Raw genomic sequence first — 13,593 nt, 5'->3', positions numbered from 1 at the left:
GCAGTAATTTAAATCTCATTAACTGCGAAAGATTTTCCCCCACAAATATTGGAGCCACAAATTTCGCAGTTATCAAAATGTCATTAACGGCGAAAGATTTCCCACTGAATGTATGTTGGAATCACAAATTTTGCAGTTATTGAAATGTCAGTAGCGGCGAAACGTTTCCCTCTAAATATATATTAGAACCACAGATTTCGTAGTAAATGAAATGTCACTAACGGCGAAAGTTTCCCTCTAAAGATGTATTGGAACCACAAAATTCGCAGTTATTTAAATGCCATTAACGGCGAAACGTTTCCCTCTCTCTATATTATTACGGGACAGATTTTGTAGACACAGCTGCAGTGTTTTAACTTTTTTATGCTGGCATGGAACTTCAGCGCTCTGCCGTTTCCGGCAGCTAACTCTCTCTCGGGGATTTAAACTACCAAAACTGGCGTTTTCATACGCTCTTGCGGAGCTATGATTGATTGACTGGCAATAAACTAACTAAACTAACATCCAGGAATTGTCCCACTCCTTCAAGTTCTTGAATTTGACAAGTCCAGGAAAGAATATGAAGACATGCAAGAGACGGTCGATCAGGAATCTTAGCGAAAGTGAACGAAAAATGGGGAAATACCAGATTGAAGGACGAGAGTACCTTTCTCGCTCCCTATCAAGCACACCTACAGAGAAACACCAAAGATTTGTACGTGGATATCACATACACAAATAACAATGGATTTCCAGACCTTTATTACTGAACATGGTTGCTCTTAACGAAATTACCATGGAGCCGAGTTTAACGCGGTTGCGAGAGTTCTTTTGAATAAACAAGACGGCGATGCCTACGCAATAGCTATTCGTGAAGGAGCTTCACATTTTAAAACCACATTTTAATGTTTACTTCGTAAGGAACTTCTCCGCAATACAATTAAAACGAAACAGAACATAGCCATAATTCCACTATGGTCGTCACGCAAACGTTCTCAGTTGCTTGTTTTCGCAAGATTGTTCTAAGTGTGGTTGTGCTTTTTCTCGTAAAATTGGATGCGATCCCTTGAAGTCCGAATAGAATTGGCTAGCAAGTTCCTGTGCGACTGACTTTACTACAAACCGTTTGTAGTAAATCAGAAAAGAACATTGACAACAACACGAACAAACAAGCAAAAAGAACGTTGCATGACTGCGTGACGATCATCGTGGAACTGTGATTCTGTCGTTTTTGTTTTTTTTTTTTAACGAAGTGAATATTACGATGGGACTCTGTCTGGCAGTTAGCGTGTATTCCATAAACTTCAATTGTAGCAATTTCGGAAATTCTCTTAATTTCCAACAACAAACTTCGATTTTCGGAAAGACAAAAAAACAAAGTACGATTTTAGGAAAAACTAAAATGCCCCTTATTAAAGAGCTTTCATAGCTTCCGTAGGTTCCTCAATTTTTTTGACTAATTGCCACCATAAATGACAGTCATTCGAAAATGACGACAAAATGAAACAAAATTTTGGAAAAAAAGACACCCCGACCCCGACCCCGGCCCCGCGTTTTGGCTACTACCAAATTATTCAGCAACCACCTCGCAGCTCGCGCGTTTTCCCGCCATTCCCCGTTGTGCACCACCTACTTAAAATTCCTTCAAAACACAATCCTCGTCACATTAGTTGGGACACAAGTAATGTCCTCTGCTCTCCCAATGTTGGTTTTGCGAGATGACTCCTCTAAATCAGTGAATTCAACATTGGGGAGGAAGGATCACACCTAAAAGTCAGAATATTAGAGCTGTACATGGTGTCCCACTTTAATTTGGCGAGAATTGTAGGTAGTTAAATTGAAGGACTTCTAGAACATTGAATCTTTTAAAAATAACAATAGGAAAATAGACCTAACCTCATCTTTAAACAACAACGATAATTGCTGTAACCTCTGAAATTCTTAGAGACTACTGATTTATACATCTGTTCTCTTACTTTGTACATTTCACAGTTGTATAAGAGACTCGTAACAGCTCGGGTATGAACAGCTCGGGTATGACGCTGACAATTGCCACATCGTTGCTTTTTAAATTTTCTCCACCGATTTGGCCTTTTTTACTGCCTCTAAATCACCGAATTCATGCGGCTGTACTGAAAGTGACTGCCCTTCTTCCATTGCAAAATGGCCGCATTAATTGTAATTTCTTCCAATTCGACTGGTGTACACCTTTTACAGTGTCCGAGTCACTTTGGCCGGGGGAAGTGTTGGTTACAGCCACCTTTTTCTCTAGTTTGAAGTCTCCACTACGAAACAAACAGACTGAACTTGAAAAACAGGCAGCCGTAACTTACAGCACCGCTCGAGAAAACAAGGTTATCAAGATATTTTTTACACCTCCAGATCATTGAATCAAGCAACAAAAAATTGGTGTACTGTACGGCTCGTTGAATTTGCCAATTGAATCTCCCGTACTATCTGAGACATATGATTTAAGACTTTGAAGCCGGGAGGGGGGGGGGAACAGACGGGGATGCTCGTCGGAAATTTTGAATTTATTCCCTAAAGGAGACCATCTGGGCGTGGCTCAAGCTTTTCGTGACCCCTAAGGGAGACCAATCTGGGCGTGGCTTAAACAAATTTTGACCCCTAAAAGAGACCGCTTAAAAACACACAAATACGAGATGCAATGAGTTTCAATGATATACAGACATAATCATCGAATGCTTTTATCTAAAAGTAGTTTTTAAGAGGATTGTCATAAATCTCAAGTTCTTCAATTCAATTCTGTGTTTCTTCGCGGAACCCTAAACGAGACCTTAGCGGCTTAAAATATTGTCGCTTTGCCCGGAACACCCTAAGCGAGACGTCGAGCATCCCCGTCTGTTTCATATGGGAGTGCCCCCCCCCCCCCCCGGGACTTTGAATAAGACAACCAAGTGAACACACTGCATGGAGCACTAGACATGATCGTTTTTCGTTGTTGTTGATAAGGGAACTATTAAATTGGAAGGTCCTCTGGTATTCGAATTGCATCGCCTAAGACGAAAGGTAAATGGTTGCAAAGATCACATTTAGGATGACGAACTGCACTTTATAACTGTTAAATTGCCGTTTTGGATATCGATCGTATAGCTGGGACCATCTGCATCAGAACGGAAATCAAACTTCGAACTTTCATTTGCTTAGAGCTAAACCTAACAGAAACTAATCTTTTAACTGACAAGAAGACGTGTTCAAAAACACCTCAGTCCAACAACATGAGGAAAGGGATTGATAATTCCATTTGGTTTTGGACATAACTTTGCTTCGACCATTTAAACTGTAAAGTTGCTGGAAAGACAAAACATACATTTGCTAGCTGAGAGTACATGTGTTCCTTTATTGGCATGGCTAATGAATTCATACAGGATAGTGAGCAAGCTTGAAGTTTTTGGGAAAAAAAGAGAATAACAAAAAGTGGTAGAAATGTTTATCAGCCGGGTGTTTGAAAACTCAATAAAACACTTTTCACTGCAGTCATTATGGCAGACAATCTGCGCTCATGTTGCCATTGGCGACGATCATATTGACGGACAATAAGATGATCAACGTAATTTTTCTACTCGAGAATCTCTATGAATAAAGCAATTGCCAGTCGGGATGTTCTTTTCTTCACGACATTATATGTTTCATATCTTTATTTACAAGATATCTAAACTATGGTGTTTCCACATGATAGTTCATTACACCGTCCGTTTGAAGAAAGGCGTTTCCTACTCCACTGTGCATTCGGCAGTCTAGATATTGATATCGATTGTCGTCTCTTAACTGGTTTGCATTGAAAATTTAAAGATTGTAGAAAGAAAATTTAATTAAGAGATCGAGCAACAATTTTATTAAGTAAAGCTATGATCCTCGCAGTTATGAACGCAATTTCTGCAATTGCGTAAAGAAGCCTTGAACCCGTGACCTCGCGATACCGGTGCGACGCTCTAACGAACTGAGTTCTGAAGCCACTGACCTTGGGAGCTGGTCATTTCTGGGTTCCAAAGTTCCCGTGAGGAATGAATCAACGATGAAATGATATATGAAATGGATCATATATGAACTGCGGATTATAAAGTCCAGAATTTTTCAGGCTTCTTTACGCAATTGCAGAAATTGCGTTCATAACTGCGAGGATCATAGCTTTACTTGATTTCATATCCGCTGTTCATATATGATCCATTTCATATATCATTTCATCGTTGAACAATTTTATTACCTACAGTAGCTTTTGACCTTCTGGAAGTTTTCGAAATCGCGAAAAGAAATCTGGACGTTTGCCTAAGCAAAATGTTTGCAGCCCGGGAAAGGGACTCGCATATTAAAGGGCCTGGAATGCTCGTCGTCTCGCTAGCTTAGGGGTGTAAATTTCGGATTTTGGTCCTACTTAGGGTGCTCATGGCAAAACGCCATCATATGTAGCCGATATGTAGCTGTCAAGGTCGCGTTCAGGGTTGCACGAGAAGAAATTTAAAAATGACTATTTAATGTGTTTTAAATATGGTCTCATTTAGGGGTCGAAAAAAAGCCTGGGCTACGCCCAAATTAGTCTCCTTTAGGAGTTTAATTCAAAAATTTCGACAAGCATTTGCATACCCAAAGTCACCCCTCCCCGGAGTTTGCAGTCTTTAAATTTAAAATGCACAGAAATTAAGAGATCAGACAACTTCTACTTCCCAACTTTTTAGCTTCTTAGGCCCGGTTCAGACGCCGTACTTTACATGATCTGAATCGAGTTCATTTAATTAAGTTCAAGTGGAATACGGCGTGTGAATCAATTCAGAACAACCGGTCTAATTCGCAATTTTTCCCGCCTGGCTTAGCCGGGAATTACGGCTGTGGAGCGGCTTTGATCCAGACGCCGTACTTCACATGAGCCCAATCAAATGCAGAAATTATTACAGCTTTGCAAGTTTCTTCAATCATAGTATGCTTCTGTGAATTAATTTGTGCGCTATTAAGTTATGCGTCTGAAACAGTTCAGCCGGGATTAATTAATTTGGGTCCGGTCAGTGTAAAATGCAGACTGCAGACCAGGGCCCGGTTGTTCGAAAGCGGGTTAAATCCTAACCCCGAGTTAAATTGCCTTAACCGGAGGTAAAATTTTAATCGCAGGTTTGTTGCGTTGTTCAAACACCGGTTAACACTAACCTCGGGTTAAACGGTGGGCGAGCGAGCAGGGTTAAATTGTTAAACTCCGGTTAAATCAGGAATAAACAGCGTTTACAGCATCGGCGATTTTTTTTCACATTTTTTTTTTCTGATTGGTGACGCTGTTGGTAAACTTGCTTTGTATCAGCGAAAGGTTTTCTTCAACTCTTTCCGTCAAAACGGCAATTTCTGAAGCGCTAAAATTTTGTTTTCGAGCTTTGCGTGAGATAGCTGAGGAAGCCATTTTGGGGTAAAATGCAGACTGAGGTTATAATGTTACTGTTGAAAAAGCCCAAAGCCCTTAGAAATGCTAACCTTAGGCCTAATTAGGCCTACAACAATATTTGGGCTTAACTGTTAGCATTTCATAAGGGTTTGGGTTTTTCAACAGTTACATTATAACCTCAGTCTGCATTTTACCCCTGGGCCCGGTTGTTCGAAAGCGGGTTAAATCCTAACCCCGGGTTAAATTGCCTTAACCGGAGGTTAAATTTTAATCGCAGGTTAGTTGCGTTGTTCAACGTAAGCTTAACACTAACCTCCGGTTAAACGGTGGGTTAAATTTAACCCACCGAGCGAGCACGGTTAAATTGTTAAACTCCGGTTAAATCAGGAATAAAGATGGCGGACTTGTTGTTTTGTGATTTAGGAGATTGTGATTTAGGAGATTTAGAGCCGGAATTCAGTGTGAAATCGACGATTTCACAGACGAAGAGCTGCGTGCTCGTTACCGCTTTTGACGAGAGTCTATTTTATTTATTACCAATCTTGTTGTTTTCAAGCTTTGCGTGAGATAGCTGAGGAAGCCATTTTGCAGAGCTCGCAACTTGCTCACCATGGCAACATTGTACGAATAATTTATTATGGGATGCTAACCGTGGGTTAAACGCGCTTAACCCGAGGTTAGCTAACCTGTCCTCTAACCGCGCTTCGAACAACGCAATTTTAAAAGCGAGTTAACAAACTCACGGTTAGGAAATTTAACCTCCAGTTAGGCCTAACCAAAGGTTAGTTTAACCTGTCTTTTGAACAACTGGGCCCTGGTCTGCAGTCTGCATTTTACACTGACCGGACCCAGATTAATTAATCCCGGCTGAACTGATTCAGACGCCGAACTTAATGGCACCGGGTCTGCAGTCTGCATTTTACACTGACCGATTTGGGTCGGTCTAAATTTGAATTCGATTCGGCTCATGTAAAGTACGGAGTCTGAAACCGGGCCTTAGAAGTTCTAAGAAATCGCCCGTTTCATTGCATTATTTTGCTTCGGCCCGGTCCCTCTGTGACAAAACATCAGAAAATCAACATCCAAACTTTAAAGTAAGGAACGTTCCATTTGTTTGGTTTCAGGCCCCATCCTCATCAGCGTCAGAAAAGTTTCTATTTTTGAACAAAGTTTTGCGGGAGAATAAACAACAGACCAAATTGGCTAACTCAATGTTGTTCCCAATTCAAACCCTTTGGGAATAAAACGTTTTGTTCCAGGAATTTCCATATCATTTAAATGTGAATGCTGTGTTAAAATTCCAATACCATACACAAAGTATCCTAACCCCGGAGATTTGAATTGGGTACAATATTGAGTTAATAGTCGATTTGGTCTATTGTACATTTTCCCGCAAAACTTCGTTTCAAAATTGACACTTTTCTAACGCTAAATTGGACATTCTTACTCTTGGGTAATGGAATCTTGGCCCTAGCAATTGTCACACACTATATGCCCAGATTGAAAAATAGGCCCTCGTCACTACCTGGGCTTGCGAGATATTGGCAGATTACCTTATCGGAAAGCGGTTCCAATTAGAATCCGATCACAAGCCTCTGGTTCCAATCCTTGGTTCAAAGAACTTGGAAGAAAATGTCACCACGGATCCAACGACTCCACATGCGCCTGTTAAGATTCGACTTCACAGTGTCCCACGTTCTCGGAAAGAGCCTGATTACTGCTGATGCGCTATCAAGAGCACCTGTAGAGCAGCAGGATAGGCAGTCGAGTACTGAAGAGGAGATCGATTGATACGTTCAACATGTATTTGCCTCCCTCCCAGCCTCAAACACACAGCTCGAGCAAATAAAAGAAAAACAAGAAGAGGACGAAGTCTGTTAAAATGTGAAGGAATACTGCAGTGAAGGCTGCCCAGACCGAACCAGAGTACCAGACGCTCTTAAACGCTATTGGCAAATCCAGGATGAACTTTCGGTTGTCCACGGATTGCTTCTCAAAGCTGAAAGGATCGTCATCCCAACGTCCCTAAGACTGGAGATGCTCGACCGCATTAACGAGGGCCACCAAGGCGTTACGAAGTGCACAGAAAGAGCGAAACGAGCGTTATGGTGGCCAGGTCTTAGTCGTCAAATTGAAGACCTAGTGCATGAAGCAGTGCCGCAAGTGTACCGAGCGAAGAATAATCAAGAAAGAGCCCATGATTCCATGCGTAGTCCTGGACAGACCGTGGCAAATGATCGGCACTAACATCTGCTATGTCAAGAAACGCCCCTATCTGATCGTGGTGGACTATTTCTCAAAGTTCATCGAGGTTAATTACTTGGCATCACTCGCCTCATCTGTGATGTGATGTTAATCTTTGACTAGTCTCACTTGATAACTTGATAGGGGTTTGAAAAATAAATTAATGAAGACTTGATCTACAACATGGCTCGAGTGATCTCTTCAGTTCGAAGCTAAAAATTGTACATGATCTTCGGTTACTTTTTTTTGCAAAAATTTTTGTTGCATCATTATACGCTTCATTATACATTTGCTTTTGACGGTTGCTCAAGGTCAGGAACAGGAAATTCAGTCTGATAGATTACGTGTCACGTTTACGAAAGGTATCACGCAAAGACTGATTGCCTCGTTTCATTTGAATTATTTGAAACTCTGGATCAGTTACGTTTCTATTAAAACACTATGCGCTTGATAAATTCATTTCAACCGCCTCGTTTAATTTGTAGTTCTTGAGTACTTACTATAATACGTTTTTCTTTCCATTCATTTTTATAAGTTGACTATTTAATATGAATATTCTCGTATAAAATTGAGATATGTATTTTTAGTAAATACGAAAACAGTGGATAGCATTGAACACGAGCGCTGATTGGCTAGTCAAACTCAAGGACAACTTTTGCTGTTCACCTCCGAGCATTTCGCGCGGAATTTGCGCCCAAAAATGTTGTGATCTTTGCAGGAATAAATGACTGAGTTTAAATCGTCTTTTTGTGCTATATTGTTTTCACTGTTTTAGTATATACTAAAATTTTTCGCGGCTCGGTAAATTTCGCGTTGAACGAGATTTGAACCCCATGTTACACTGGCGGTCAAAGGTTGACGAAGACCAGGACTCTTTAATGAAGCCGTACTTTTTTTTCAGCCTTCTTTCGCAACCGCATAAGTTGCTCAGGGAACTTAAACAAAGACGACTGCGACGGCAAGAGAAAGTCATCTCAAAATATAAATTCACGTTATTGTAATCACTTCGTGTCTTTTTCAACCTTTTTAATATGAAAAGGGTGTGGCAGTTCCTCAAAAATGACACTGATAGGGACGGCGCTTCATTTAGGGGAGAAAATGAAGATTTACCCTGAAGTGCTGACGTACTTCATAAAGGCCGGGACATGCTAGGCGATAAGTCGCTGCGACACGTCGCGTAGAAGGGTCGCCGCAACAGTTCGCCTCGTGTGACAAGGTTAATTTTGAGAAAATCATTGTCGCTGCGATCAGTTGCACGAATTCAAACCAGTTTGCGACAAAGTTAGCGAAAGCAGAGTTGTCCCACAGTGCATGTGTACACTTCGGCAACAAGTCGCTGCGACAAATTATATATGAGCCAATGAGAGAGCGTCATATTGAATTCGGTCGGCCGCCAATTATACCCGTCGCCCGCAAGGGCTACGGGTAAATGGTTTTTGCTGCTGGTTTTTGCTTGGTGGAATAACCTGACGCTTTCGTTCGACCAGCCGAACGTTTACAATAACGACCTATTTTAACCTAGTTTCCCTGTTGTTTTAAGATTGGAACTGCAAACTCTAGCAACTGAGTTTTCATCGACCGTCTGCAGCAATTTTATTGTCGTAACATCGCAAATCCAGTAAGCGCGGAACTTGTTCAAAATGCGGGAAAGGACCTAGGAAACTCATAGACGGACTTTGCCAACATGAATGTTTAGATAAATCAAGTATCACCGATGGAAAACTCTCCACACGGTAGGAACCGTTAAAAAAATGTCAATTGTGTAAACAGCAGGAAGGTGCGTGTCCTGCGCTTAACTGGATATCGTGTTCAAACCCAAATTGTGGAACTTGGTATCACTCGGTTTGTACTGACCTAGGAGAATTAACGAAGAAAGCGTTGGCTGTCATATTCTGGTTATGCCCCGAATGTGCCCTTTCATTTAAACCTGTTTGGGTAAACAAGGATGTCGACGTCGAACCTGAAGCATTGAATCAGAACGATTCGGTAAGCGACCATTCCACAATGCTGAACAAGCTTTCAGATGTAATGGAGAAACTTGTTAAAGAAATCATGCTTATGCTTGTGCAAGATGCTCTCCAAAAAAGTTCTGAAGCTGTGTCAGAAAGGAACCGCAAACTGGAATCAGAAATTATCGACACAGGATATCATAGAGTACTCCGAGAGAGTAGCGAGCGCCATAAAAGAAGATGTAATATAATTATCAAAGGGTTGCCGGAGTCTCAGTCAGAAGTAGCGGATGATCGCAGAGCATTTGATACAACCTTGTTTGAAAGAATATCTAACCAAGTTGGTCTTCAAGAGAAACCTGCGAAAATAATGCGTTTAGGCGAAATTAGGGCCAACCATGAGAGCTCCAATTGCAGGCCAATGCGTGTAGTGTTCTGTAGAGAGGATCCTGTCATTGAACTTATTGCTAAGAGGAACGTGAAATTGGAAGATAAAATCTACTGGTTTAATAGGGATCTCACTCAAAGTGAGAGGAAATTGGAATTTGAGGCAAGGAAGAAACGGCGTGACAGACAAAACGTGTCTGGTGCACACGTTACTAGATCCAGTACATGCAATACTTCAGCTAGGAACGCTACCAGCTGGCCTGTTACTCACAATGATATTGGCACTTCTCATAAATGATCCTTGCCGCATCGCGACTTAAAGATTTTTTATACCAATGCTTGTTCTCTGTTTAACAAGCTTGGTGAAGTTAAATGCATTGTAAACTCTAGTGATATTGACATTATTTGCATAACAGAAACTCAGTTCTCTACAGAATATTTTGATGCTGAGCTTGCAATACCTAATTAAAGAATCTTTAGAAACGACATGCAGGGACACTCGGTGGCGGTTCATGTATTTATATACACATAAGATATAATGCGCAAATCTTGGAAACATTCTCTTTACGTGACTCGTTGGACGTTAAAGTATTCTTGAATAGTGGCGATGTAAACATTGTTTGTCTCTATCGGTCACCATCATCCACTGAAGAACACGATATAGCCGTGAGGTCTGAACTACACAAGCTACCTATTAGCGACATTGATCAAGTAATTTTGGTGGGTGATTTCAATCTTCCGGATGTTTGTTGGTCGAACGGAACAGTGCGTGGACCCATTGATACTTCTGATTGGAGATTGTTAAATCAAAAGAAGTACATTGACTGTTTTGTTTCTTGTGGTCTCACATGGCATATCACTGACGACATCACAAGAAGGCGGATAGTTGATAACAAAATGCAGGAATCTACGCTAGATCAAATATTAACCTCTGACTCTGACATTATCAAGCAGTTTACTTTAGGTCCCCCACTGCGTGGAAGTGATCATCTAACAGCAATACTGGAAGTGAAATTGTATGATAATGTGGAATATCTGGCTTCTAAGAAATTTAACTGGGCTAAATGTGACGTTCCTAGGTTAATTAGTACTGGTCGGCAGATAGATTGGTTTTACTCTGAAGAGGCAATCCACTGTGTTGACATCATGTGCGGCGAACTCGAAAGTAAAATACTACATGCAATTCATCATAGTGTCCCAATTTTAGTACAAAAAACTACAAAAGAAGGAATACCAATACGCAAAGTCCCATGGGAGGGTTCGAAACTCCGTCGTGTACGAAAGGAAAAGAACAATGCGTGGCAAACTTTCAACATTTCTCCGTCTCATTTCAATCTCACTTCTGCCTTGAATTTGAAGAAAAATATAAATTTGTAGAACGGAAACTTAAAGAAGATTATGAAAAAAAACTCTCTAAAAATGTGAAACAAAATCCAAGCAAATTTTTTGCGTATCTAAGGAACAAAAAGAAGTCGAATAAAACAGTATCTTGCTTGCGAAAAGCTAATGGACAAACTACTGCTTGCCCTAAGGAGACTGCTGATTTACTAGTGGAGTCATTTGCTTCCGTTTTTACCAGAGAGGAAGCTCTAAATGAAAATTGTGTTCTCGAGAATATGGCGGAACAAATAAATGAATTCACTGTAGGAAAGGAGGAAGTCGCACAACAGCTGAACTCGTTGAACATCCATAAAGCGGCTGGACCGGATAGTCTACATCCTGTGATCATAAAAACTCTAGCTGAAAATGAAAACTTTGTCAACGCCGTTACAGTTCTCTTTCAAGCTGTTTCAAGGACCTGCTGCATCCCCAACCCATGGAAGCGCGCAATAGTTACTGCCTTGCATAAGAAAGGTTCACTCAATGATGCATGCAGTTATAGACCTATTTCTCTTACTTGCATTTTATGTAAAGTATTCGAGAAATTACTTTATAGACATCTCTACACCCACGTGCGTGACAACCTCAGCCTATACCAACACGGCTTTGTCCACGGCAAGTCGTGTCTCTCTAATCTTATGGAAACAGTGCATGAGATCAATACTATTCTAGAGGATGGGGATGTAGTAGACCTAGTCTACTTAGACTTTCAGAAAGCGTTCGATAAAGTTCCACATGAGCGACTCCTGTTGAAGTTAAAAGCATATGGGATAACCGGCCAATGTAACAACATTATTCGTAATTTTATTACTGGTAGAATAATGGCAGTCCGTGTAGGCGACGAATTATCCACATGGGAATCCGTATTATCTGGAGTGCCTCAAGGTTCCGTTTTGGGGCCTTTGTTGTTTCTTTTGTTTATTAATGACATGCCTGCTATCACAACAAATACAACCACGTTATTTGCCGACGACTCAAAGTTAATAGGAAACGCACGATCACCTGCAACCATTCAGTCGGACTTACACTGCTTATCCCATTGGGCTGACGTGTGGCAAATGAAATTTAATGAATCAAAGTGCAGCGTTTTGCATATTGGTAAAGACAACCCTAAAAATAACTACATGATGGGCCATACACGCTTGCAAGTGCTTGAAAAGGAAAGAGATCTAGGAGTGGTTGTTTCAGCTGGTGATACCATTTGTTGGCAGGAACAATTACGAAGAATGATCGGAAAAGCAAAACAAATGACGTCATGGATCATTAGGAATGTTGTATCTAGGAAACCAGAAGTGCTGATAACATTTTACAAAGCTTTTGTCAGACCCCATTTGGAATATGCAGTGCAGGTTTGGACCCCAACCGCAAGACACGGAAACTGGGGCATTATAATGGAAATTGAGGACTGCCAAAGACAGTTTACGAGGATAGTTGAGGGCATGGGTCTACTCCCTTATCGTCAAAGGTTACAGCGTCTTAGATTAACGACTTTACTGGAACGTCGAATGCGTGGTGACTTGATCGAGACTTTCAAAATAATCAACGGTTTTGTGGACTGTGGTCACAATATGTTTGGGACAAATACAGCTTATCGAACTCGTAATCTTAATGTCACCTCTCATCATCCATTAAGATCAGCGCATGACTTCTTCAGCAATAGAGTTATTAAATATTGGAACCAGTTGCCACTACGCGTGCGAAATTCAACAAGTATTAATGCCTTTAAGGCTGGTCTTGACCTCTTTAAGTCATCTAAACCTGATTCGCCTAATGGATTCTGGAAATTGTCGGAAGAAATCTTTAATAGGATAACCGATAAAAGTGAACATATCAATTATTTGCTAGCCAATCGCGATGTTGCCATGCGGCAACGTATCTTGTTTTAATAATTGATTTTGTTGTTTTCAGCTTTTTCCTTCGATTCTGGCATTTTTAATAATACATTTTTGATTTTTATTACGTGTTAATAATAATTTTGTAAATAGATTTTGTAAGTAGAGATATCCTGAAGTGATATAATAAAGTTATCTTATCTATCTAAATAGCCCATGAGGCGAAGTCAGGTGATTATACAAAATCGCGCGCTCTCATTGGCTCGCTATCTCGGATTATCAGCCGATAATCACCTCGACGGACAAAATGGCTGCCAGTAGTCGTTTTGCCACTGTAAGTGAAGATGATTTCGTGTTGAAATGTTTTTTTTTTCTCTTTTTTTGAAATAATCACCTGTGTATTTATACTAAAACAATTATTCGCCTCAGGCTCAGTGAT

At 40.7% G+C, this 13,593-nt stretch overlaps 1 protein-coding gene across 1 annotated transcript; it reads left to right on the top strand.

Moving 5' to 3' along the window:
- The first annotated feature begins 9,610 nt into the window (after nt 1-9,610).
- Nucleotides 9,611-13,208, top strand: LOC137995144 (uncharacterized). Its single transcript, XM_068840720.1, has 3 exons — nt 9,611-10,163; nt 10,532-11,107; nt 11,320-13,208. The coding sequence occupies exons 1-3, from the start codon at nt 9,611-9,613 to the stop codon at nt 13,206-13,208; spliced, it is 3,018 nt and encodes a 1,005-aa protein (XP_068696821.1).
- The last annotated feature ends 385 nt before the right edge of the window (nt 13,209-13,593 follow it).

This window comes from Montipora foliosa, chromosome 3 (assembly GCF_036669935.1).
Source record: "Montipora foliosa isolate CH-2021 chromosome 3, ASM3666993v2, whole genome shotgun sequence".
Taxonomy (NCBI): Eukaryota; Metazoa; Cnidaria; class Anthozoa; order Scleractinia; family Acroporidae; genus Montipora; species Montipora foliosa.
This window is presented reverse-complemented; position numbering and strand designations above follow the sequence as displayed.